Source organism: Coturnix japonica, chromosome 3 (genome assembly GCF_001577835.2).
Source record: "Coturnix japonica isolate 7356 chromosome 3, Coturnix japonica 2.1, whole genome shotgun sequence".
Lineage (NCBI taxonomy): Eukaryota > Metazoa > Chordata > Aves > Galliformes > Phasianidae > Coturnix > Coturnix japonica.
This window is the reverse complement of record NC_029518.1, coordinates 1,556,729-1,581,203: the sequence shown is the minus strand read 5'-3', so window position 1 is coordinate 1,581,203 and position 24,475 is coordinate 1,556,729. Positions and strand designations below refer to the sequence as shown.

General features: G+C 43.5%; 1 protein-coding gene across 1 annotated transcript in view; it reads left to right on the top strand.

Annotated features, from left to right (window-relative positions):
• The window catches only part of SLC1A4 (solute carrier family 1 member 4), a 27,179-nt gene extending 2,704 nt beyond the window's left edge, over positions 1-24,475 (top strand). The window contains exons 2-8 of the mRNA XM_015856532.2: positions 4,346-4,388; positions 5,142-5,204; positions 10,376-10,542; positions 13,083-13,316; positions 14,443-14,637; positions 16,229-16,363; positions 17,474-24,475. Coding sequence (XP_015712018.1) covers positions 4,346-4,388; positions 5,142-5,204; positions 10,376-10,542; positions 13,083-13,316; positions 14,443-14,637; positions 16,229-16,363; positions 17,474-17,708 — 1,072 coding nt within the window. The 3' untranslated portion in view covers positions 17,709-24,475. The remainder of the gene's footprint in view (positions 1-4,345; positions 4,389-5,141; positions 5,205-10,375; positions 10,543-13,082; positions 13,317-14,442; positions 14,638-16,228; positions 16,364-17,473) is intronic.

Sequence of the window (24,475 nt, the reverse complement as noted above, 5' to 3'; positions counted from 1 at the left end):
GGATTGGCTTTGGTTTGGGAATTCTGTTTTTGTTTTTAACCTGACCCTAGCGGTAACATTGTGAGCAGGATGGGTGTAGCATCATTTGCTTTTTATAGGTACACGGAGGTCCAGATGTGTGCCTCCTGCAGTAAGTCAGTGTTCCTCAGGATGAGGGATGAGTATGCAGCATTTCCTTTTTATTGCTCCTTTTATTGCTCCTTCTTGCCCTTTCTGTCTCCCTGCCAGAGGTTACCAGCTGGGCTGCCAAAGGGAGTACCCACAACGCTGTGAGCGAGCCTATGGATTACCTCCTAGTGCCGTCAGAGCCAGAGGGAAGGCAAACAGGAACTTTAGCGCAAGGAAAAGCAGAGGCTGTGTTTTGCTGGCTGGGCTGCAGAGCTGAGGGCCAGGATAGACTACAGGGAAGTTGGGCTCTTGTTCAGACACCAGTCACTCCAGTAGCACTTGCTGCTTCGAATCATGGTTTGTCAGTGACTCACCCAAAGCAGCATCTGTGAAGGCAGTCGCAGAGTATGCTCTGAAGTCCTGCTCTGGAAACAGAGCAAAACTATACTGTTAGGAAAGGAGGGGGAGATGTCACCTTTGTAGTGATAACTAGAATTAAGCAGTGGCTGGGAGCAGCTCCAGTTACAGAGACACACTGACCACAGTACTGTAGCTGGATGGCTGAAACTCAGGGGTGCTCTCAGAAAAAGGAGAAATAGTGAATGTCACTGCCTGCCTTTGCTTCTGCCATTTTCTGAGCCTGGTTCCTCACTCAAAGTGTAGGGATTGCTGACTCAGTTCTGTATATAGCACACACTTGGCTTTTTTGTTTGTGTGCCTACCCTGTGTATTTATCGAATATTATTTGTAGAAAGCTTCCGATCTTCTCTACTCCTTTCTTTAGTTCTTTGGTAGTTGCCTTTTACTACTGACTTGTCCCAGTCATGCTTTATCACCCAGGCAAAGTAGTTACAGACTGCGCCCTTAGGGCAGAGAAGTATCAAAAAGCTGCTGTAAGCGAGTAACACTCTCAAGTTTCTTTGAGTTAAAGCAGTGGCATGTACTCAAAAATAATGTATATGCCCAGGACAAGTGAAGTACATCCACAAAGGTATTATAATAAAGCAGACGAGAAAGAAATAAATCATGTGGTAGTGAATGAAAATCCTGAGAAAGAAGGAAAAAGGAAGCCACTAAGAAAGCCACTTAGCAGAGCAGTCCAAGCTGTGATGTGTTCTGGCAGATTTTCAGATGGCAGTGAACTTACTGTCTGTGGGCACTAAGAAGATTTCGTTGAAAAACAGGAGATAAAGCGGCTCAGAATATTTTCCTCATATTCACCTCATTTAGTCCAGACTTCATCAGAAAAATGTTTTCTGACAGAAGACTTTTGGCCTTAAAAGTGGAACCTTTGTGTAAGAAGCAATAGAAGAGGAACGGGTGTTATTGTAGGGTTTTGTTCTGCTTGCCTGGATTTCCCTTCATGGTTTTGCTTCCAGAGCAAAGCTGTTTGCAGAGCTCTAGCAAAAAAAACATTTAGAAACAGTGGTTAATAATAATCCCTTATACATGCAACAAAAGAATTCCTGTGCCAGCCACAAGGTAAGGAAGAGAGGAATTTAATTGTAACATCAAAGTTGGTAAGGATGGAAGCTGCACTTGCACATTTGGGATATATTGCGCTTTGTTGAAGAGCGATCACCCCATTTCCCCTCTGTAAGAGCTCTAGCATGGCAAAATGTATCTGTCTTTAGCGTTTATATGCTGCTCTTTACAGTAGCCAAACAAAATATGCAAACCCCAGCTGCAGCTGGTACTGTTGTATGTGGTTCCTATTTTAAGTGGATTTGAGATGGTGCTTTCCTGTACTGGGCAGTGTGCAGGTACATGGAGATCTCGTTGTTCAGCCCAGCTGCTGCTCCAGCCCCAGGATGCAGCTGTTTTGTATGACAGCTGTCTGGTGGTCTGTCTCTCTTTGTGGCTGTCTGCAGCTCAGAAAGAGGTGTGCAGTCTCCCTCTATCATGTACTTCAGCATTAGGCTATGAAGGCTGTTGGGTGTCTGCAGGGGGTGGGTAGAGCATTGGTGCACGCTGCCATGATGTCAAGTCTTGCTACATTGCATCATTCTGCTGCACTATTTGTGTCATAGCCCTGGGCTGCCTGATCACAGACCCTGTGCAAGGTTCCTTATCACACAGACTCAGGGTTGCTATGTGGGTGTGCTCTTGCAATAGCACAAGTCTGCTTTGGAGAGCTGACCGTGTTTTATAGCACGGGGCACTGTGGTGGCAGGACTGTGAGAAACAAGCAGCAGTAGTCAGCAATCTCGTGGTAGAACCATGCTGATTCCTTAAACTCCACATCCAAAGCGTGAAACCTTAAGATTTGGTCTGTGCAAGAACACTGACTGGCAGATACCCGTTTTTAATGTGCATGCACAGTTACACACCCTATCTGCTTGCTGGTTCACCTGGCCAGGAGGGTGTTTGCACTTCCCCATGCGACTCCTCAAGCTCACCTGTGGCTGCTGACTATAGGGACAGAAGTGTGGTTTCCTGCGGTCCTTGGCTGCACACACTTGGTGAAGCCTGTGGGCACAGACGAGCCCAGGCAGGTGAAGCCCGTGGCATCTTGGCCTCTGTTTTTAGGCACTGGGGTGGTGTTCTTGAACAAACCTGTCTTGGGCAATGAAGCTGAAAACCTGTGGTCTGACTCACCCGTAATTAAGGCTTAATTTAATTTGCACACTAAATGATCTTAGTGAGTGATGAGCATAGTCTGTGCAGGACTTGTGCCTCTGTGATAAGCTGTTTATTTGATGATTGCTTTTTATGACCTGGAGCACCTTCTTTGTTAAACTTCAGGGTTTGAAACAAAGAGGAGCAAACTGTTTCTTTACATGTCAAATTAGAAGTCAGGCGTGCTTAAAAGCTGGGCTGGACAGAACACACAATGCAAGGGAGACTTTGGGTCCTCCTGGGCCGCTGAACCAAAATCCAAATGTACAGCTTGATCAACTGTCAGAAATGCTATTTCAGTTCTCAGAAACAAGTGCAGTGAGCAATGCTCCAAGGATAAGGCAGAGTGACAGTGATATACTCATGTTTGTATAGCATTGTATGCTGCTCCATGTTGGAAGAAGCAAGAACCTGCCCCTTGCCTTCATGTAGCAGGGTTGCTGGCATCACTCAGTGTGTGCCATAAGTATATGCTTGCTGCTTAGTCAGTGTTTAATTACTGGGGCCCATGCCTGGCATGCAGTGTAAATTGTGGGCTTTTTGGTTCCTCGGCCGTATGGAAGCACTGGTGCAGCATATTGTTTAGCCTTTGGGGTTGCTTCTTGTGGTTTTGTTTTGTTGGGATGGAAATGCTGATTTTAAGAAAGTAATTTGATTTCTGCTAGTTTTCCCATCTCTTATTTTTTTGGTCATCTTTGCTCCTTCAAAAGCCAGATTGTTCTCAAAGAGAAAAGCTGAACAGCAGTATTCTGATTGCTTCCCTTCCCATTTTGCTTTCTGAACCAGCAAAACAAGATGCTGTTTGGCCAGGGGAACACATGCTCTTTACCCACTGCAGGGGGAGAAAGGAAGCGTAGCAGTAGAAAGAACTGCTGAACTATAAAATACAAGAAGCCAGCAACATTTTCCTTACATGCCCCAGTTAATCATTTTTTTCTGTCCACATTGCACCCAGTGTAAGCATTTGTCAGCTTGCACACTGTCCTCTGCACAGACCTGATGCTCCATTTGTGTTTGTATGATGGCACTGCTGAATTCAGATGTTGCAGCTTTCCATCTGAGCTGCCGCTGCTTCCATCCATGCCATTTAACTGCTTCAGTGCTTGCAGAAGGCTCTGGCCCCTGTTCTGCTTTGGCTTGGTGCTCAGGGAGGCTGACCTTGTTGCGTTGAGGGCTTACGCTGTTCTCTTAGTTGAATTGTGCTGATTGGATTGTCCTTTGTGGTCATGCTGTGGGCAAATGATAATCATGCGAGTACTGTTAAAAATCTGCCTGACCCTATAGTTCATAAGCTGTTGCTGCAGCTGGTGTGGCTAAGCCAGGTTGGGTAGCTGATGTGTTTAAATAGCACGGTGTCTGATTAGCTCCGATTTCCAACCTAAATGGGGTTTGGAGATGAGCAGGGACTTCTTGTATGAGCAAGAGGAAATGTGGAGATCTCATGCTGTTGGAGAAGTGACGAGCTCCACGCTGCCAGACTGTCTTCTGCAGTCCATACCTCACCAATGCCACTGTGTTTCTCTTTGCAAAAGGAGTTTTCTGAGAGTAAAGCACCTCAAGGAATTCATTTTAGAAGCTCTCTGAAAAAACATTTCATTCTCTTGTTTGTGTTTTACAGAAACCTGTTTCCTGCAAATCTTGTTGCTGCAGCTTTCCGAACGGTAAGGAATAATGTGTGTGAATTTTGGATGTGTTGAGGTACACTGCAGGCAGACCAAGTGACTTTTGCTGTTAAAAAGCCAAACCAAACAAAAATCATATAAATATGGTGTAGAAAATATCAAAAGTCATACTACATCTGATGGCTGGGACTGTTAGAAGCACCTGATGTAGTAATACATAGCAATTCCATAGTGAGTGGGGTGATTTTGAACAATGCTCCTCAAAAAGAGGCATATTCATGGCCTGCATTTTGTAGCTCCACCAGAAATGTTCTGTAGGCTGTTCCACTTTGAGCTCTGCTTGGGGCAATGATGGCAACTCTCTGCTTTGCACCCAGTAGCTTACACTGTGCCGTGGCTTGCTGGCAGAGCTGTACATGGCTGTGTTTTAGTGTCTCTCTCACCATTTCTAATAGTGGAATAGTGCAAACACCACTTGCCTTCCACAGGAGGCAATGCAACAGCATGATGCATGAGCAAGAACAGGGTAGAGGAAAGGGGAACCCCTTGTCTGCTCCCAAACCTGGGAGTTCACAGAGAAGTGTCACAGGGCACTTCTCTGTCCCCACCCAGTGAAGGAGCTTTATATGCCATCACTCTCCTTTCTTGAACAAAGCAGGTTCATTTTTTCCATGGTATGATCTCCAGCAGAAGTTCCTGATAGTAACCTCCTTTATGTGAAATGTAGGTGATGCAGTCATGTAATAATCTGATCGACAAACACTGAGCTGTTGTTTGTTTTTTTTCTTGCAGTATGCAACAGAGTATAAGATAGTGCTCAGAAACACTACCTCTGGAAATGTCACTCTGGAAAAGGTAAGGTCACTTCTTAGTGGTTTTTAGCCATAACAATTTACTACCTCATAATCTTTTACTTGTCTGGAACTGAGACACACCCACAAATCAGATGAGTTACCTGCAGTTGCACAGGGAAACAGTGATGGATAAGACAGTTGGACTGGACTGAGCTGGTGCTTAGAACCTGGTTTTTAGGCCATGTAGCCTGAAAATGAGATTCAGCCTTGCTTGATCTCAGTATTGATTAGTCCCTCTGCCTAGAATTTCATAATAACTTTCTTTAGCCTCGAAATTAAGTAGCAATTAGGCTGACTGAATGTCACCTCACCTTTACACCTTACCCTCCCTTAACAATTTGCAGAAAATGACCTTTTTATTTTCATTAAAGGCAAGGTAAGTTGAGAATTTTCTCTTGGTGTGTGTGATTTTTAATTAGTAACAAGTGGCCTGAAGGGATACGAGTTTTAGACAGAACATCCCAAGTAGGCTGCTATTGCAGTATAGTGAAAATTACACTGAATGGACAGGACAGGTGTTGCTGAGGCAGTGAGGACTTGTATTCTGTATGCAGCTCACAGGTCTTGCAGCAGTCTGTTAGTGGAATCTTTCCTGCAGCACAGGGCCATAAAGCATCTTTGTTATTGGCCAGAGCCAATATATTATAGATCCAGTAATAATTACATTCACTTTACAGACAGAGTGCTACAAAACTGACCCAGCATCTTGCCTGCAGTGTTTCACCTCACTCCAAACAGGCTTATGTAGGGTCTTGGGAAGACAGCTGTGACAGGAAATGGCTTTGAAGGCTATTTTATATCTCTTAGTTCACTCTGACTGTGTGAGACACCAGATATACTGCTTTATTTTTATTATGATTTATAAGTCTGTAGGGAATGTCCTCTGTAGTGTTTGTATTTGTCATGTAGGGGTTCAGATGGGGCTTGCTCTCTGGTTCTATCAGTCTATGTAAAAGGCAATCTATGCACATCCAGTGGGACTCTGGAGCCAGTCTGTTGGTGCAGGATGTGCTGGCCTCGTTACCTTCTCTCCACACATGGTGTGTGAGCAGGCAATGCAGAGCAGTTTGTTTCCAAACTCTGCTTTCAGTTCATGGTCTGAACTTCTCCCATCTCCGCAGCCAGGGTGGTAGGTGGCTTTGATGGCACAACAAGAGCTGTGCAGGGGAAAATCAGTCCTTGCTTATAAACCTATTACTGCATGGTGAGCAGTCTCAGTGGGGAAAAAGGCAGCTGCATCTGTCCAGGTTCTGCCCATGCCTGTAAAATCATATTAACCCAGATCTACACACACCCCCTCTGCCACGGGTATGTGGGAATGACTGCAGAGCAGCCATGTGACCCCAAAAGCACACTTTCTCTTCTCATGCCATTAAACCCTCAGGCAGTACATGCCCATGCAGCCTTGTGCTGCTAAAGCCAATTCTGACATGAAAGGCTGTAACAACATGCACTTAGGCCAAGTGTGGTTGCTTACAGAGTGGAGTTATTGTTCGTTTAAGCTGGAGCAAAGGAAAGGTGAATAAGACTCCTGTTCATCTTCAACGTCAACTGAAGATTAGGCAGAAGTTGTGCTCTTGCCAACCGCGCACAGACTGGGGCCAGCCATATCCATTGGGCACAGGCTCAGCTGTTGAGCATTTGTTAAATGCTTTGGAAAGTTGTAATTTTTGCTCAAGAGATAAGAACTTATTTTTTGGCAATTTAATAAAATGCAAGTGTTTTTTTTTTGTTTGTTTGTTTTCCAGTTTCTTTCATTTTTTCATTTACCTGACTAGTTTGATGCAATACTGCAAATGATGTTGTGACTTTCCCACAGGTGTCCACCTGTGGTTATGATGTAAATGTCATTTCCCCTATTACTTTTCCAGAACTTTTTTCAGTTCTTGGAGTGGAACCAGATCTGAACTTCAATTCCTGTCTCCAGGGAAGAAAAAGAAGCAGTATCTCAGTTCTGTTAGCTTCAGTACTGCTCTGACTGTGTTATTTATGGATAGAGGAGAATTAAGTTTGGAAGGGAGGAGGATGGTTCTTGGCTAATACATAGTTTAACTATCATAGCCATAGATTTTGCGTTGCAGAGAAGTGAGCTGGTGTTCCTATCTAATGTTTTCTTTCATCAGCAGTGTATTTGATCAAAGAGGGGAAATGTTTACCCTTTTCCATACCAACAATACTTAACGAAGTTTTCTATTGATTTTTCTTTTTTTTTCTGTCTAATAGGCACTGCCTTCTGTTGCTGATGATATGAGTAGAAGGGCACGTAGATGTCTGCTAAGCCACATTCTTTTTGTTTTTTCACATGCTCCCTCATGTTTACCTAGCTTTTATGGCTACATCCTCTCACCGGGAGGCCGTGAGAGACACTGAGTTCCTCCTGTGGCAGTAGTACACAAACTACTGGTTGCTCTTCTTCCTCACATCACATGGCTGCATTATCTTTTCAGCCACCTATTCCTGGGTTAGTTCAGTGTCAGCAGTTGTTTCCTTAATGTGCATTTTGTTTTAAGATCTAAAAAACAATCAACTCTTCAGAGGGATTCAAGGATCAGAAGAGGTCTGTCAATCTTTCTACCAGGACACATAATTTCAAGCAAACAATAGCGTGTTCTATAGTTTACCCAGCAACAAAGCTCTCATTAAAGCTGTTTTTGTTTGATGTCCACTATGCTGCTTGGTTTGGCAGCTCCTTTGGGGTGATGGACTCTTCTGTTAGAGTACAAAAAGGCTGTTCAGCATCTGCCAGTTTTAGAAGCTGGGATTGAGAGGATCTTCTGCTCAGGATTTACTGCTGGACTTCTTCCATATTTTGCTGCAAGGAGATGAAATTCCCTGAATACAGTAGATTGCTCCTGAAAATTATGGCAGGTGGTGGGAAGTACTATGTGTTTCAAAGAAATTGGCTCAAGAAGAAGAAAGCGACAGCACAACCTGAAGGTAGCTTGGACACAATGACAGTGGATAAAGTGAACCAGAGTTCTTTCTCTTGTCATCAAGAACTCCTTGGTCCCCAGATTGCAAGAAATTGGCTTAAAGGGCTCATAAGTGTGAGAGCCTGGAGAAAAGCAGTAGCAAAGATGGCAGTGCTGGATGGAGAGAGACATCTCTGAGGACAAGAGAGGAGTAATCTCTGTGTTCTCATTTTGGAGAGTGATGAGGTGAGGGAGTTTGAGATGGGTTGGCCAGTTTATGCACGGTAGGCCACTGTGAATGGTAAGATGAAAGGTGAGAAACCACATGTCCTGCCTGTATCTGACTGGAGATTCTACTATTCCTCGCCCTCTTCTAGCTTCCTGAGGCAAAATTTGGCAAGCCTTTGGCTCTGAAGAAGGCCAAGCGACCGATACTTGTGGGAACTGAATGAGCCGGAAGAGCTCTGAACTGCTCTAATGAGGGAAATGGTGTTCCAAGCTGGGCACATGGAGCTATAGCTCAGTCCTACTCTGTGTCCCTGTATGCCCTACACAGCTGGTGGGAAGCTGCCTGATCCTCTTGCAGATTCAGTTGCTATTTAGCCTTGTTCCTGAGACCAGAGCTTTGAGAAGCCCAAATGGTGGTGGGTTGCTAGGTTCCAGGCTCATGCTGCTGCATTTAATGAGCTGAGAAGAGCAGTTCTCCAGCAGAAGGAATTTAGAGGGCAGAGACGCTTTGCAAAACGTTTGTTGGTGTAAGTGGTGTTATGAAGTTCCCCGCTCCAGTAACATCCAGGTCAGGATACCTGGCACTTTCAACAGAAACATTGTGTTTGTGTTCCTTAGCACGGTTGGATACTGATTATTTTCTTTAAACTTCTCAATGGGAACCAAAGCAAAAAGACCATTTGGTGTTTTTTTTCTTTTGTAAAAACATTTTTTCTATTTTTTTTTTTTTTGAGGCGGAAAAAATTTGGACCTGCTATGGTGGCGTTTTATTTCTGGCTGGGGTTTTATTAGCCTTATATCAAGTGAGCCTGATATAGAACCAGTAAGGTTGGAAAAGACCACTAAGGTGGTTATATCTGACCCTAACCCATCCCCATGATGCCCACTCAGCAGCTGTTTAACCCTCACACTGGTATGTTTTTGTGTTTAACTTATGTTTTATTCCTTTCTGTGCAGTTCCTTGTTTCCACCTGTTGCTTAGAGACAGTTGAGTTCAGCATTATATTTCCAGGGAAAGAATAATCTCAGGCACGTTACTCTTATCTATAGCAGATCAGTGTCCTGAGTTCTTTACTCAGTGTTCATTTTAAGCTTTTAGCAGAGAATGTGGTCTTCATTCCTAGTGCTGAGTTGGTGTCTATTTTAACTACAGTACCAAAGCTTGTCCATAAGCCTCCTGTTTTAGGAACCCTTCCAAATACAACAAAACATTGACAGGTAGAGTTTGTACTGCCAAGCTGGGGGAAAAGAGTATTTGTCAAAGCTATTATATTTTTATGAAGCCATGAGAACGCTTGCTCAGTTCGCAAGATACTGCTTTGCCAAACGAGTCCCAGTCCTTAAGAAGCAGGCTGTGAGGAGCAGCAGAGCAGACTCGAGTAGGCTAAATTTTACAGATAGGTGGATTCTCTTTGTTTATTCCCTTGAATAGACCACTGAAAGCAGCTCTCGGGTACCATCTGTTCATGCAGTAGAATATCATAGTGTCTGCAACAAATGACAACTGGAATAAGCAGAGCTAGGAAGTCAGCACAGCCAATACCTGCCACCTGCACCCATAGTATCTCACAGACCTACTATCATAGGGAAACTAAAGAAAGTTTCAGTCTTTTAACCATTGTCCCACTTTTACCCTCTATGTGTGTGACTGGTACCTGTATTGTTTCACATCTGGAGTGGAACTTGTCCTGAGCAAAGTGTGAGGTTTCCTATTTGCCTTGCTGAGAACACATGCATTGTATTAGAGTATAAGGGAAGGTTGTGGCAGGCCCTTTTCTTCTTCAGTAAATCCATGCCAGCTGGAACCAGGGAAGTTTGTACTAGGGCTAAATCCAGATCTTGTTTTGTTCCCTTCAACTGTGTAATGCATTTTCGTTCTGCAGAGCAGAGCTGTCTCGGGTAAAATGCTGTCCTTCCCGAAATAGGTTCTGCATGTTGATTTTGGGTCAGCTCACAGAAACAAAACAAAGTGGCCCTTTTGTTGGGGTTTGTGCCAGTCTCACACCTAACAAGCCTTATTTTGCCTCTACAGATCCCCGTTGGTACTGAGATTGAAGGGATGAATATCCTGGGATTGGTGCTCTTTGCTCTGGTTTTAGGAGTGGCACTGAAAAAGCTTGGCAGGGAAGGAGAAGATCTCATTCGCTTCTTTAATTCATTCAACGAGGCAACTATGGTCTTGGTTACCTGGATTATGTGGTGAGTGCATGTACATCAGTTATGCTTAATTCAGGAATCTCACAGTTTATCCATCTCTCCAGCCTTTTCATATCAGATCCCTCACTACCACAACAGCAGAGGTTATGCTGTTGCTCTGTAGGGTATTTTCTACTTGTTTCTGACCTGTAATTAAATAATCATGCCTAGCCTAAGTATCAGATAGCTACTAAAAATTCTGTCCTGAACTCCATTTTTATTAATTAGAGCAAAGAAGACATTTTGTTTCAAAACAACATAAGCCTGTGGCTAGCTGCCATTGTGTGCCTAAAGACGTGGGGTTTTGGTGAGTAAATGAGGTGTGAGCAAGGGAGGAACGTAGCCCTGTAAAAGCCAGGGATGTGTGTGATTGGAGTGCATCTGCAGATGTGCAAAATGTGGTGCCAGACTGTACTTGTAGGTTCATGCCTTAATTTTTCTGTTGGTCAGATGGTTTCTTGTACTGACCCAAAACATGCCCAATGAGATCAGAAGATAGCCCCACTCACTGTTAAGTAGTTTGAGAAGATCTCTGCCTAATGCAACAGTACAGAGTGCCATGTGTCCACTTGGATCACAGACTGACTGAGAATCTAAGTCTCTTTGCATAGAAAGGGAAGCAGCCTCACATTGGTCTCCATCCTACTGAAACAGTAATGCTGAATATTGAGTGTCCATCATCAGACACCTCTGGGTCTTTAAGTCTCTGTTCCTGTTCTAAGATTTTGTTTGCTCTTCTGGATGAAGCAGGGACAAGAGATACTAGCAACCAACTGCTTGTTTCTTGCTTGTGCTTCTCTAAGGATGCTTCTCTCTTTCTCACTTCCAAGAGTAAGTCTTTACTAAGACTGTTTAATTTATTTTATTTTATTTTATTCCAGCAATTTTCCTCCCCCTGAGAAAGAAGCAGGAATGTTTTGAGGAAAAAAACAAACAAACTGATTTTGCACAGCCAGATCTGTGTTATTTGCAGTCCTAAGAGTCTGAGAAAATTGTAGTCTGAACGTAGTATATGTCTCTTACTCTTAAAAGTAATTCCTCGGACAGTGAATTCTGATAACTGTACTCAGCTGATTACAGTGCTAACACTTCAAGCCTATCAGTTGATGTGTAATCCTTTGCTTTGTGGATTACTGGGACCGCAGCTTCCTCTCAACGCTGTAGTGCACCATAGCCCTTACTACTCTTTCTATCCTCAAAGCTCTTGTGTCTTTCTAATATTGATCCAAAATATGTCAAGCTGCATGTACTTCCCAAAAGATCCTTTGGGATTGGTAAAATCATACCACCAAGAGGCGAAGCTGATTGTGCTCTTTTGTAGTCCCATTCAACAGCCTTTCTTATCCTTAGCAACACTTTGGTCTTAACTGTCATCTTCTTCTTCAGCCTCCCTTTTCAAAGATAGGGTCTACCCACAGGTCCAAGTTTAGTGTTAATGCTTATGGAGCTTGTGCAGGACTGGGGCTCAGTGGAAGCAAGGGCAAGGATGCTCACATTGATCTGGGACACAGTGGAAGCCAGGGCAAGGATGCTCACATTGATCTGGGACACAGTGAGGTGCAGAATAGAGGAGTTACAGACCTGCTGAGGTAGAGGCAGGCTAGGAAGTAGTAGTTGAACTCGGCTCAGACACAGACTTTCTAAGTATGGCTTTGAAGGAAATGAGGTTGGAGCTGGAGTGATTTCCATAGTTGGCTTAGTAGCTGTTCTGCTGCATATGCAAGGGCAGTTCCCAGCTGCACTGCTGGGACAGAGGTGTGGCTGTGGCAAATGTGGCCCTTCCCCCTGGAGCAGTTCCAAGCATTTCTGACAAAGGAAATGTCAAACAAATGCTGACGTCCTAAGACATTTCTAGATAGGAGAGGTGGAAAGGTGCATACGTGGCTGTTGACTTGAGGCAGGCACTGGAAGCCTGGTCATTGGGCTTAGTCTTGCAAATAGCCAAGTTACTTGCTTTCTTTGTCAAGTGCTTCAGCAGCCTTTAGCTGAGCTCTGCAGTATGGCTCACTATTATAAGCATAGCTTTTTCTTTCCTGCACAAAATGTATTGTTAGCCAGTATGCTCACAGTTTTAGTGACCTAACTTTGTACTTCTGCTGGTGATCACAGACTGCATAATACCCCACTCTTCCACTCCTTTCTTTGCTCCAGCCACATACTGCTTTTTCTTTTCTGACATCTGCATTCCCTTCAATAGCGACCTTAATTTTGGGTCTTTGACACCCTTCCTCTGCAGTGCACTAAAAGACCGCCAGAGTTTCTTGTTCCAGTAGTTTCATCCAGCACTTCTACCTCTTGTGTGGTTTCCTTGCTTCTTTTTCCCAGATGTCCCTTAGAGTGTCTGGGAGATTGTTTTTTCAGTTTGACCGCTTACCTTTCACTAAGTAAACAAGCCTTCCAAACGTGTATAATCTGAGTGTGTAGTAGGTGCTGACCCTCAGTAGGAGTGGCATATTCTTTAGTGTTATCTCTAGAAAGGAGAACATGTTTTTCAAGGTTTTTTTTTCTTTACACTTAATGACAGATCATATTTGTTTTTGCAGGTATGTACCTATTGGTATTATGTTCCTTGTTGGGAGCAAGATTGTGGAAATGGAAGATATTGTGCTTCTGGTGACCAGTCTGGGAAAATACATCTTCGCCTCTATTCTGGGCCACTTCATCCATGGAGGGATCATTCTGCCACTCATTTATTTTGCATCCACGCGTCAAAATCCGTATCGTTTTCTCTTAGGACTTATCACTCCATTTGCCACTGCTTTTGCCACTTGCTCCAGGTGGGTTTCTGTGTTTCTTTGGGGAATATACACATCTGGGGATATGCATTGTAATTATCATTGTGAACTGCTTATACCTTAGTGCCAGAGCGTGTTTAGTTTTAGGTGAAAATAATAGTCCTGAAACTGCAAAAAGAGGCTTCTGAGCATAGGGAGTCTCACTGCTCTCAGCAGCCTGCTACATGGAAAACGCTTCTAATTAGGTGTTGAAAACAGTTCCTTAAGGTATTGGTAATGTGTAGCATGATGCTAAGTTTGAAATTCGGGAAGGAAAAGGTGAAAGCATTTGTCATAAGAAGATCTTTGGAGCTTTCAGTTTTAAGTAAAGCGAGGTGTCAATAGCGAGGGACTTTGTCCTGAGAAGTTTAGTTATCCGAGTTCAGCAGAATCTGGAACAACTTTAGCCTGATTTTGTGGGAGCAAAGCAGTTTTTTTTTGCTAGCGTAAAGTGACTTAGCATTCTTGATTTCAAAGATCTGGCCTTATCAACTTTTATTTGTTATAAACAAAGACTGCCAAATTATCAAGCATGCCATTCAGCCTTTCCCCAAGAGGCTAACTCTGGACCAAAGATCACAAATATATAAAAGAATATATAAAAACATTTTGAGTCATTTCCAAAAGGAGCAGACGCTTGACTTTCCACCGGAGCAGAGTTCAACATGAAGTAGGAGAGGGTTTGTGAAGGAAGCCATGCAATTTATAATGCAGGAAATAAATCCAGCAGTGCCTGTCCATTTGAGAAGGTAATAGTGCAACACCAAGAGATTACTGTTGCAACAGCTGTATTTATATTTGCATTTATTGCTGTGTTTTTTGTGTTTTGAGAGCTTATCGTTCCACAGCTGTGTTACGCTGCATACTGTTAGGTCGTGAGTTCTTGCATCTTGGAGATTAGAGTCCTTACAAGCTTTTTCTGTTTACAAGGAGATCGTTGAATACTGCTGCTCGAAGACCAGCAGGGAGGGACATCGCTATCGTTAGAGAGAGGGACTACAAAGTGGCATCACCATCTTGACACGCTGTTGTGCAGCATGTTAGAGGCATGAGAGTCATGAGACAGCAACTTGCCACTCAGCACCCCTGCTGCTTTGTGTTTGACTTCTTCCTTGCTCTGTTTTTCTAGCTCAGCCACTCTCCCATCGATGATGAAGTGTATTGAGGAAAACAATGGAGTCGACAACAGGATCAGCAGGTTTATCCTTCCTATTGGTGCAACTGTGAACATGGACGGAGCTGCTATTTTTCAGTGCATGGCAGCTGTGTTTATTGCTCAGCTGAACAATGTCGACCTCAATGCTGGGCAAATCTTCACCATTCTGTAAGTTGCTTGTTATTGTAACCACATCCTTCTGGCCCCCAGATGCATTAAAGCCTGTGGTCTCCCTGTTAATAGCTAGCAGTTTGCATTCCACGTCTCTGACTTAAAGCTGGCAAACTGTTATGAAGCATAATTATAGGGTGATTAAAGAATGGAGTCTTTCAGGCTTTATAAGGTTGACCAGAATCTCTATTTAATAAAAGGTGGAACCTGGGAGGAGTAACTAAATTATGAAACAGACTTTGAACTGTTTAAAGCTGTTCCTCACATCAAATTCCTCTCCTTATTTAAGGATCTCCTCCCACTCCACTTGCCAGTAAGCTGGGTAATTGTGGCACATTGCACTACCCAGGAAACTTCCCTCTGGATGTCCTAAAGGTCCTCCTGCCAGCTCCCTTTTGTATCAGTTTCAGACTGAGATTCTGTTCCTGCACACCTCTCTGCCCTTACTACCACGTCATCACTGGTTTCCCAGGTCAGACCCATGACCGTCCCCCTTCTGATCATTGTGCTTTCCCCCATTATGCTCTGCACTTCCTTAGTCCTGCTTCTTTCTCTGGGACTCTCTCCTCTCTATGCCTGGAACATCTTTCCAGGTCCAGTGATACGTCATCCCCTTTGATTCACTGCCCAAAGTCCAGTGAGGATCTTATGAGGAGTTTTAATCCCGCACTGTGCCAACAAGTCGTGGTCTCTATCTACCATATACCTTCTCACATTTTCTACGTTCCCCGCCCAGGTTTTATTTCCTTCCTTACTACATTTCTTGGTGTATTGTTTGTCTATTTAAGGCAGGGCTGCAACATTATTTTCTTTACAGATGGCCAAATTAGCTTTTCATGTACTCATAGTGAATTGAGTTTACATAAGCCTGAGAATTATCCAGTGATAGCCCAAGGAAAAAACAGTTGCAGACATCTTCACACATTAAGGTGTGTGATTCGTGTCCATTGCTTGTGCACTGCTTGAGGGGCTGTTTGAATGCAGGTGAGACACAAAGAAGGGACAGTGCTATTAGTGTGCATCTGTGGACAGCATATGTGGACTTTCGAGACTAGATCTTAAAGCACATCAGTCCTGCTCAGCACACAGGCTTTCATGCCTTGGGCAGAGCTTTAGCAGAGTCCTTGCTTTGAAGTGGGGTTGTGCTTCTCCCTGCTGTGAAGCTAGTCTGGGGTACTCTGTCCTCTGTGCATGGCATGGTTCACATTTATACATTTGGGGAGAGAAGAAAACATGTATTCAGCATCTTTGAACCAATGCATGACCTGGAAATGGATGTGGTATTAACATAGCAAGAAATAATTTGGGGTTTTTTATTTTGTTTTTTCCCGTTCTGAAAGGGCAATCATGTTATTAAAGACAGAGCTGTTACCTTGGTAGCTGCTGTGGATTCCTGCTGAGCAACTGTACTCTGTATCCATTACTGTGCCTCAGCAGGCAGGAAAGGGTTTGCCTGGGAAGCAAATGATCTGTGCGCCCCTTGCTGTAGAGTTTGTTTACAGTTCCTGAAGTGGGGAAATGTGTGATGTAAATGTGGAAGAGAAGTGCTGCAGGGCTCATACTAACCAGAAACAATATTGATTCACAGTGTCACAGCAACTGCATCCAGTGTGGGTGCAGCTGGGGTTCCAGCCGGAGGAGTCCTCACCATCGCTATTATCTTGGAGGCCATTGGACTTCCAACCAACGATCTGTCCCTGATTCTAGCAGTGGACTGGATTGTGTAAGTACTTTAGACCACATGCATGTGCTGCTACATGGTATGTTCAGCTGGAAACATGATTCAGGGTAGTCAAAGTGTGGTATAAAATAAAACCTACTAGGTGTGGCTGTCTGCAAGATGGGAAACTCATGACAGGTGATGGAGAATGATGAATAAGATGGACCCTACTCAGTTAAGCATTTGGTGTGCTAAAATCCCTGTTCAGTATTTTTAGCTGAGCCTTTATTGAAACAGTTCTTTCTGGTTTCAGTTCCCTCCAGAGGATTGTTAAATTTGTTCAAAATATTGCTGGAAATTAGTTGGATACGAAGAAGGAAGGGAGAAAAGGAAAACTGAGCCTGAATAGTGATGGAAAACAGATGTGTGAAGCAACCTTCATCAGAAGCAGTTGCCAGCTGTTGTTTGAACTATAACAGCACAAGTGTCAGAGCAGGGCATTTTAGTTATGTCCTCATTAAAGCCTAAATTTACCTTCTTACCACCTAAATCAGACTAAGGAAAGCCTAGAAAAGCCTAGCCTTGCTTTGAGTACTGGGGACCCAGCCACTAGTACATGATGAGAGTAAATGCAACAGGCAGATGATTTCTTATTGCTTAAAGGTGCTCTGTGGAAAAGGGGCTCCTGGTTCTTCTCCAACAAGCGTATCTGTCTGTAGTCTTTAAGTTTGTAGAATACTGGAAAAAAAATCAAAGGAAGGGCTTCTCCGAGCATTCAACATACCTGCACTTTAAATAGTGGTGAATTAAGCTTGATGTGATCATTTAAAAGCATACACTGCTTTCAGGCACTCTCTCTCAAGAGGCACTTGGAGAAATTGTTCTTTGAGTCATAACCCTCCTCTGTTCAACCCTGAAGCACACTAGTATTGCACTGTAGGACTAAAGACAGGAACAGATGCTTGTAGCGAGAAACCCAGGGAATACAGCCATTCTCTGCTTTTGGAAGGACACCTTTAAATAGTTAAGGTACTAGTTAAAAATAATAATAAGAGTTGAGTGCTATGAATTAGTATTGGTGGAACTGCAGGGAAGAATTTGGCTTCACTTATTGTGTTGTAACTCTCTTAAACTAAAAGGCCACTTTGTTTTTTTGTTTTTAATGTTAACCAGGGACCGAACTACCACGGTTGTAAATGTGGAAGGGGATGCCCTAGGAGCAGGTATCCTCAATTACCTGAATGAAAAAGAAAAGAGAGAAAAGGAGCAGGAGCTAAAAGAAGTCAACGTAGAAGCAGTTGCTAACAGCAAGTCTGAAGAGGAAACGTCGCCTTTGGTAACCCACAAAAAACAAGTCTCCAACACAACCAGTACAGCAGACCCTGACTCCAAGGAATCAGTATTGTGAACTAGAAGCTGTTGGTCAAACACGTCTTAGAGGTGGAACAGGGACTTGTTAATGCACCTAGACGTTTGCAGTGCTAGCAAGAGCTGGGCAGCTCTTGAAAATTTTCAGTTCCAGTCTGTTTTGAAATTTGCTGGCTTGGGGAAGGGAGGGAGGTGGGCTGGGGAGAAAGAACACACACTTTGTAAAAGTATTTTGATAATTCATATGTATACGTGTAAGTATGTGTTGCACATACACACATATACATGTAGGTGAAAGCAATGCCAATTGGAACTTCTGGTTTTACAAGAGATCTGTTAGTAAAGGCTTATATGGGTTGGACATGGGGAAGCAGCCAACCCAGTACGTGCTTACGGTAGCGAGAAATTAGTAAGCTAGTTACTGCTGTTTGAATGGAGATACAGTTCAGAAACTCCACAGTGGGGGAGAATGTTTCTTAAGTTTAGTTCCTGCACTCGAAGCTCTTACTGACAATTACACACACAATATGAAGCAACATTTTTCTCCCATTCCCCTTCCTCTCCTGTTCTCTGATCACTTAAAAACATCAAACATAACCTGGGTAGTAGGGTGTGGGTTTTGGTTTTATTTTTTTTAGTGTCATATGTGAATAAGTCACAGGGAGTTCTTAATCTTGTTCCAGTCCTGTTCTGCATTGCAGCTTTCTTGCCTTTTGGTGAGTAATTCCCAAACTCTGGGACCAGACAAAGGAGATATTTGTGCAGATCAAGGGTTGGCTTTCTCCTCCCCTCTTAGCAAGCTGTTGAGAGGAAAAAATCCAGAGGAAACACAAATTTTGTTAAAGTAATTCCTCTGGGGCTAAAAAAAAAAAAAATATGTGGAGTCTGGTCCAGTATAAATAGCTTTAAAAGAAGTTTGTCTGTGACAACATCAAGAAGTCAGTTCCCTTCATGAAAACACACATGCACGTTTGCTAGCACGCCATGTCCTGCTTATGTTTGTGTAATGGGTCAGTCCAAACAAATGAAGTCATACCCCTTTTTCAAGCAAAATTGTACAGGGAGGGGAAAAAATGTGAACACACACATGGGAACTGACAACAGGCAAGTCTGTTAGCTTGAAAGGGGAAAAAAGGAGGTGAATTTCTAACCTGAGGTAGTTCAGTGATCTCTGAGTATTGGGACAGCTGTGCACCCATTCCTGCTAGGAATTTGGTCCTGCTATGAACATCCTTTTGGCAGCAGTTTACATTTAATTCTAGGTGGTGCTGGGCGATAGGTAGTGCTTAATGGCAGATGGTAACCTTTGTTTGGGGCTGATCCAGATGCTTCTGGATTCTGACTCCACCTTTTTCCTTTACCACATGTTTTTTGAATTTGCACCCCCAGACTTGATCAAAGTCCAGCAATCATTGCAAAACTCCTGTTGATTTCTCTTGGCGTTTTGGTCAGCAGGTAGTTTCAAAGTGATGGCTGTGCATATATGCTAAGATTTGCCCTGACTTTGTGGCACTTTCCCTTGGCTACTTCAACAAGGTGAGTGCAATATGGTCAGTCCTCCACACTGTTAACTCAGCAACATATATTTACACTTTGCTTTGGTATACACTACTGATAAGTCTCCCCTTGTTTTTCACCCCTGTTGCTTCAGAGGAAGCTATCATGAAAAGATATTCGGTTGCTGATGTTTCTGGTAATGGCACTAGGAAGAGGCAGCTCCAATTCTATAGCAGCAGCAGCAGCCTTCATTTGCAAAGCATCTTTCCTGCTAAAGGGACTCCACAGATTTTGCTAAAAGGTGCTCCAGAACAAGTTGTGGCCAACATCTGTCTGAGGGACAACACAGTGAGTGTGTTATTACTGGCTGTTCAATGATGTGCAGCAACCCTGCGCTAACAAAGTAGGCGAGGGTTGGTCAGCCCACCGCAAAACTGCAGGTGGAGTTTCTTTTTAACCAGTTTATTTATAATCATGTCCACAAAATTTGATTGTTCCTCATCATGTTTTAAAAATGGAAGGAGGCAGATGCTGTTCTTTAGGGCTGCCCTCTGCCTGTTATTTAGTATTTTAGTTTTAGCAGGTTGAGATCTGCTGAAACTTCACATTTCCTCCCATTAGAGTCATCCCAACTCCTTTCAACTCAGGAAGCCAGAAGCAGGCTTTGTAGCTGGCAATGAGAATCCTCAGATTAAAGGTATTTTGGGAAAAGAAAATATGTTGGAGGTTTAAAAATAAGTAAATAAATAAATCAGGGTTCTCATCAACCCTCTTTTTTAAAACAAATATTTAGTGTTTCATGGAAAACTTTGACTGCACCAGAACGCCAGATACTGTGGTTTTAAAACAGTACGTGGATATCTGGGGAGAACTGAAAATCACAACTGTTCCCTGCGGGCTGGGTTCTGTAGTTGGATTATCATTTCCCATCAGACATTTAGCTCTTTTGATGCACTCCCTTGACATGACACATGCAGTTCAGTTGAGGACATGAGAGCAGGAAGCACCCGAGTGAAGAGTCACGGCAAGATTTGAGAAGAGAATGTTTCTCAGTTTTGATTTTTCACCCCAAAGATGATGTTGCCAACAGATAAAAGTACTCATAAAGGGTATGTCCAAAGGCTGGGCTTCCTCACAGGCACTGCCTGGCCACTGCTCAGCTGATATCCCTTCCCTGTGGGACTGCCAATTGATTGTACCTTGGCCCTTCAGCAGCATGCTGTAGGCTGTGGGATGTTCTTTCTGATGGTAGATCCTAGCAAATGGTTAAATTGAGGTCAGTTATCTCAAACTTGTCGTAGTGTTTTTCACTAGCAATGCAAAAAGTAAACATGTCTTCTTAAGAATGGCTCTCCCAGTCCCTGTTAGTGGATTGCCATGTTTTGCATCAGCATGAGCGTGTAGTCCCATGTAAGGCTTGTCAGAGCATTTGGGCCTAAGGTCAAGCATTCCCATAGCTGGAATTTCACAAAGGAATTGTAACACTCCTTCAGGAAACAGGTGCCATAGGGTCTATATGAGCCATTGAGTATTCAGGGCTAGTCTTTTTAACCTGCCACAAATCTTTAAGGTTACAAAAAGCTCTACTTTAGACTTAGAAAGGTGCCAATTCTTTTGTTGTTTGCATGCAGTGAGAGGGATCCCACAGTCCGTGGAAGCACAAATGCAGGGTAGTGACTGCTTTACACAATATCTTATTGCTCTTGTTTGTATCGTCTGTGTCAGAAATTACATTTCTTATTTTTCTATTATGTTACCGTTGCATTTGATAACCATGCCATGTCTTCTATGGCTCTCTGCTCGACTTCAGATTACAGATTATTCAGATTCAACTACAGCCTTGTAAAAAGAGGCTGTGGGTTGACCAAGAAGGTGCTGAGCAGCAGTACAGGTACAGCTAGTAACACGTGCTCTGTGCTTACCCTGGCATTCTGTGCATCTGGTGCCAGTATGGTACTGAACTCCAACATCTGTTGACTGGGTGTATGTTTGAGTTCTCCCAACTCAACTGTACAATGGAAATATTTAGTCAGTTGCTTTTGATTTCAGGAGGAGATAAATTCGATCTAAGTAACACTGGTTTTCTTGTTTTGGCTTTAGTCTTTCTTTTGGGAAACACAGATCCTTTTAATCCCTTCTGGTATTTTCCGTATGGTATCCACATCCCCTGGAGATAACGGGCTGCCATTACCCTTCGTGCTGCAATTGGCAGTCGTTTCACTTTTTGATTTCTGTTGGGTGTATGACTTGGGTCCAGGTGTTGTTTTTCCTTCTTGATAGCTGTTTCTCATCAGAGGAGCTCCAGTCACATTCTCTCAATGCAAGGGGACTACTGGAGGCATCTTTTTCTGTGTAATGTTGGTTACCGTCATAGAGACCTTTGTGCTGTGCTGGTGGAATGGGACCGGGAAAGAAAATTCTAGTGTTATTAGTCATTATTGGTGGATATGCATACACAGCAGACTGTGGTCAGAAAAACCTCTTCGTCTTAAGAAAGTAGGCTACAAACAGCTTGTGTCTTATCCTCTAACACTGTGATTGCATTTGGGGAGAAAATTACAGGAATATGGAAAAGAAGGGCTTTGTAAACCTTGGCCATGCCCAGTCCCATTTCGTCTCAGACCGTATTTCTTTTTTACCTTCTCTATTTCAGTGAAGTGTCTTTGACTGTTTGGGACCATCTCATCTTTCTTCTCTGGGACTGAATTTCCTCACTGTAATTTATCAGTTACTGACTCACCTCCTTGCATTTCCTGCAGTGCTCTAAGATGTTTTTATATGTTGATGCATCAGTGGACATAGTTTTGAGTTTCAGCTGATCCTCAGGAATGTACTTTGCCCTTAGCTCACCAAGGATTTGTGACACCTGGTAACTTAAAGAGTTGCTTTGAGAGTGCTGAGCAGCATCTGTCACTGTGAGAAAGGTGCTTGCTCTGTGCTGTGAGATGTGGCTGTCAAGGCCTGATCAGCTCTAGTGAGCAGTGAAGGTGTGTGCCATGTGTGCCAGCACAAGGCTACTGTTAGAATATTCTCAGTAGTCCTGTTATTCCCAGCTTTACAGGTACCACTCTCACAGACAATAATGTGGAGGGTAGTGAGCCACAGTGTTTGTAAAGCACTCTTAAGACACGGAGCACTAAATCTTGGATAATAATGAACTTATTGAAACCTGAAAGGAATCAAGTAATTGAAGTATTCATCATTAAGTCAGAGTTACATTGTGCTGGCATGGATGACTGGGTGACCAGAGGTCCAGTGTGTGCATTTGCAGGGAGAAAAGTGGGAGCTGATGTCACTCAGTTGCTCTGCTTTTGGGATGGCATAAAAGTCCAGGGGTAGGTAAAATAACAGACATCACTGTGGATTCTATACTTCAACGGGGAGCCTTATTAGTTTAGTTTCTTCCTAGTTTCAGTGGAGGAGCTTTTCAACTAACAAAACAAGTCATCTTGGTGGCAGTACAAGGAAAATGAGAATGGCAGGCAGATCAGACAGGATAGGCTAATTACATGGATAAAGCAGCTATGGCTTTGAAGGAAGCATCTTTCCCATGGTGTTTTGATACGGATATCATCAAAAAGACTGCAGGCACTTGTCCTGCATGGATTAGAGACTATGCAAATCCCCACCTGCTAACTGGCCAGTGGTTACAAGGAGAGGCAGAGATCAAGTGCAGGTGTTGCTGAAGTGCTGTCACTGAGCAACAAGTAAGCAGCAGCATGGGGCTCTGATAAGCTGCTCTTGGCTGCTGGCCACGAGCACAGAGAAATAAGCAGTGGAACTCTGGATCAGGATCTGACCCACATTCCTCCTTGCAGTGTAGCTCAGTGTATGCTCCATGGATAGCCATTATTCTGTGAGGACAAAGAAGACTTTGTTATCTAGATGGGCACATCAGCAAAAGCCATGTTCGCTTGCTGCTTCAGTTTCAGGGAGCAGGAAAAAGGATAAGGCAAATGGTCTTAAACGTTTTCCAAACGTTGGGCAATACACTGTGACAGTTGCCATTAAATATTGTAAGTCAGATGAAAAGTGATTAAGAGCCTTATTTGGATTTCATAGCTCCCTGTTGTCACATCTGAGGCTGTGTTTAAACTGTGTAGGCTATGTCAGTACAGCTTGATTTCTGTTACGCATTGCAGAAAGGAGTCTTTTCTGAAGGAAACCATTTCCATGTGCCTGAATCCCCTGGTGCTCCCACAGAAATAATTGTACTTAACCATTGAAGTACCCCAAGTATTAACTGTGGTATGCGTTGTAGCTCTTTAGGAACCCAATGGGATGCCACAAAATGGGACTGAGGACACAGACCATTTCACCTCCTTTTATGGGGGGGATGAAGACAATTTTATGACTGGCTCACTCGCTCTCTGTGAGGGTAACAATTCTGATGAGTCCTCTGGATTCAGGGCCAGCAGCACCACCTCTAAGACACAAGGCGTCTCCTGCTGCAGAGATACACGATCTGCCTTACTACCCTACAAGGTGCCTTGTTTGGCTTTTCAATATAACTATGCACCAAAGGCAAGAGACTCCGTTATCCCTGCAGACAGGAGGGAGAACAAGGATGACGTGGTGTGAAACGGAGACAGGGAAAGTGAGTTTCTTTTCTTTCTCCTCTAAGTTTTCTGTCAGCAGTCCTGCCTCTGATGCTCTTATGTGTATGTGCTTTTATTTCTACCAGAGCATAAATCACTCTAACTAGGGGGGAGGATTCTTGTATTTTTATATGCTGAGCCATTTGGTTGATTAATCAAAGTGACACACGGATGAACTCTGAAATTCACTGCCATCTGCTGCTCCAGTACAACGCAGTATTACTGATACAAAGGTACCTACCTTCAGATAAAACCTGGTGCTGAAAGCACTGAGAGTAACCACTCCATTGAATGAATCCTTACTGCCATGTGGCTGTGTTGATGCTTGTGAACTTCTGTAACTGTTCCTGCTTTAAAATGATGGGTCTGATCTGTGTGACTCTTATCAGCTTGTTTAATGTCTACAAAGACCAGAGGTGCGTGCATATATATGCAAAAAAGGACCATATTGCTGTGGCTGGGGCTCTGTGACCCTGGGGTGGATTCCTATTCCAGATGTTTACTGCATAGCACGCTGCTCTTTGGTGTAAAGTCCTCCCTGTCTGCCTGGGGAGAAGGCAGCCCTGTGGCTCAGGCTGAGCCTGTTTGTTGCATTAGGAAGGGTGAGAAAACAGGGAGCTCTCTCTCTTTTTCCCTTCTGTTGTGGACATGTTCATTTGTTCTTTCTTTGTGTAGCTTCTCAATCCGAAATAAAAATCACCCCCAAATAGAA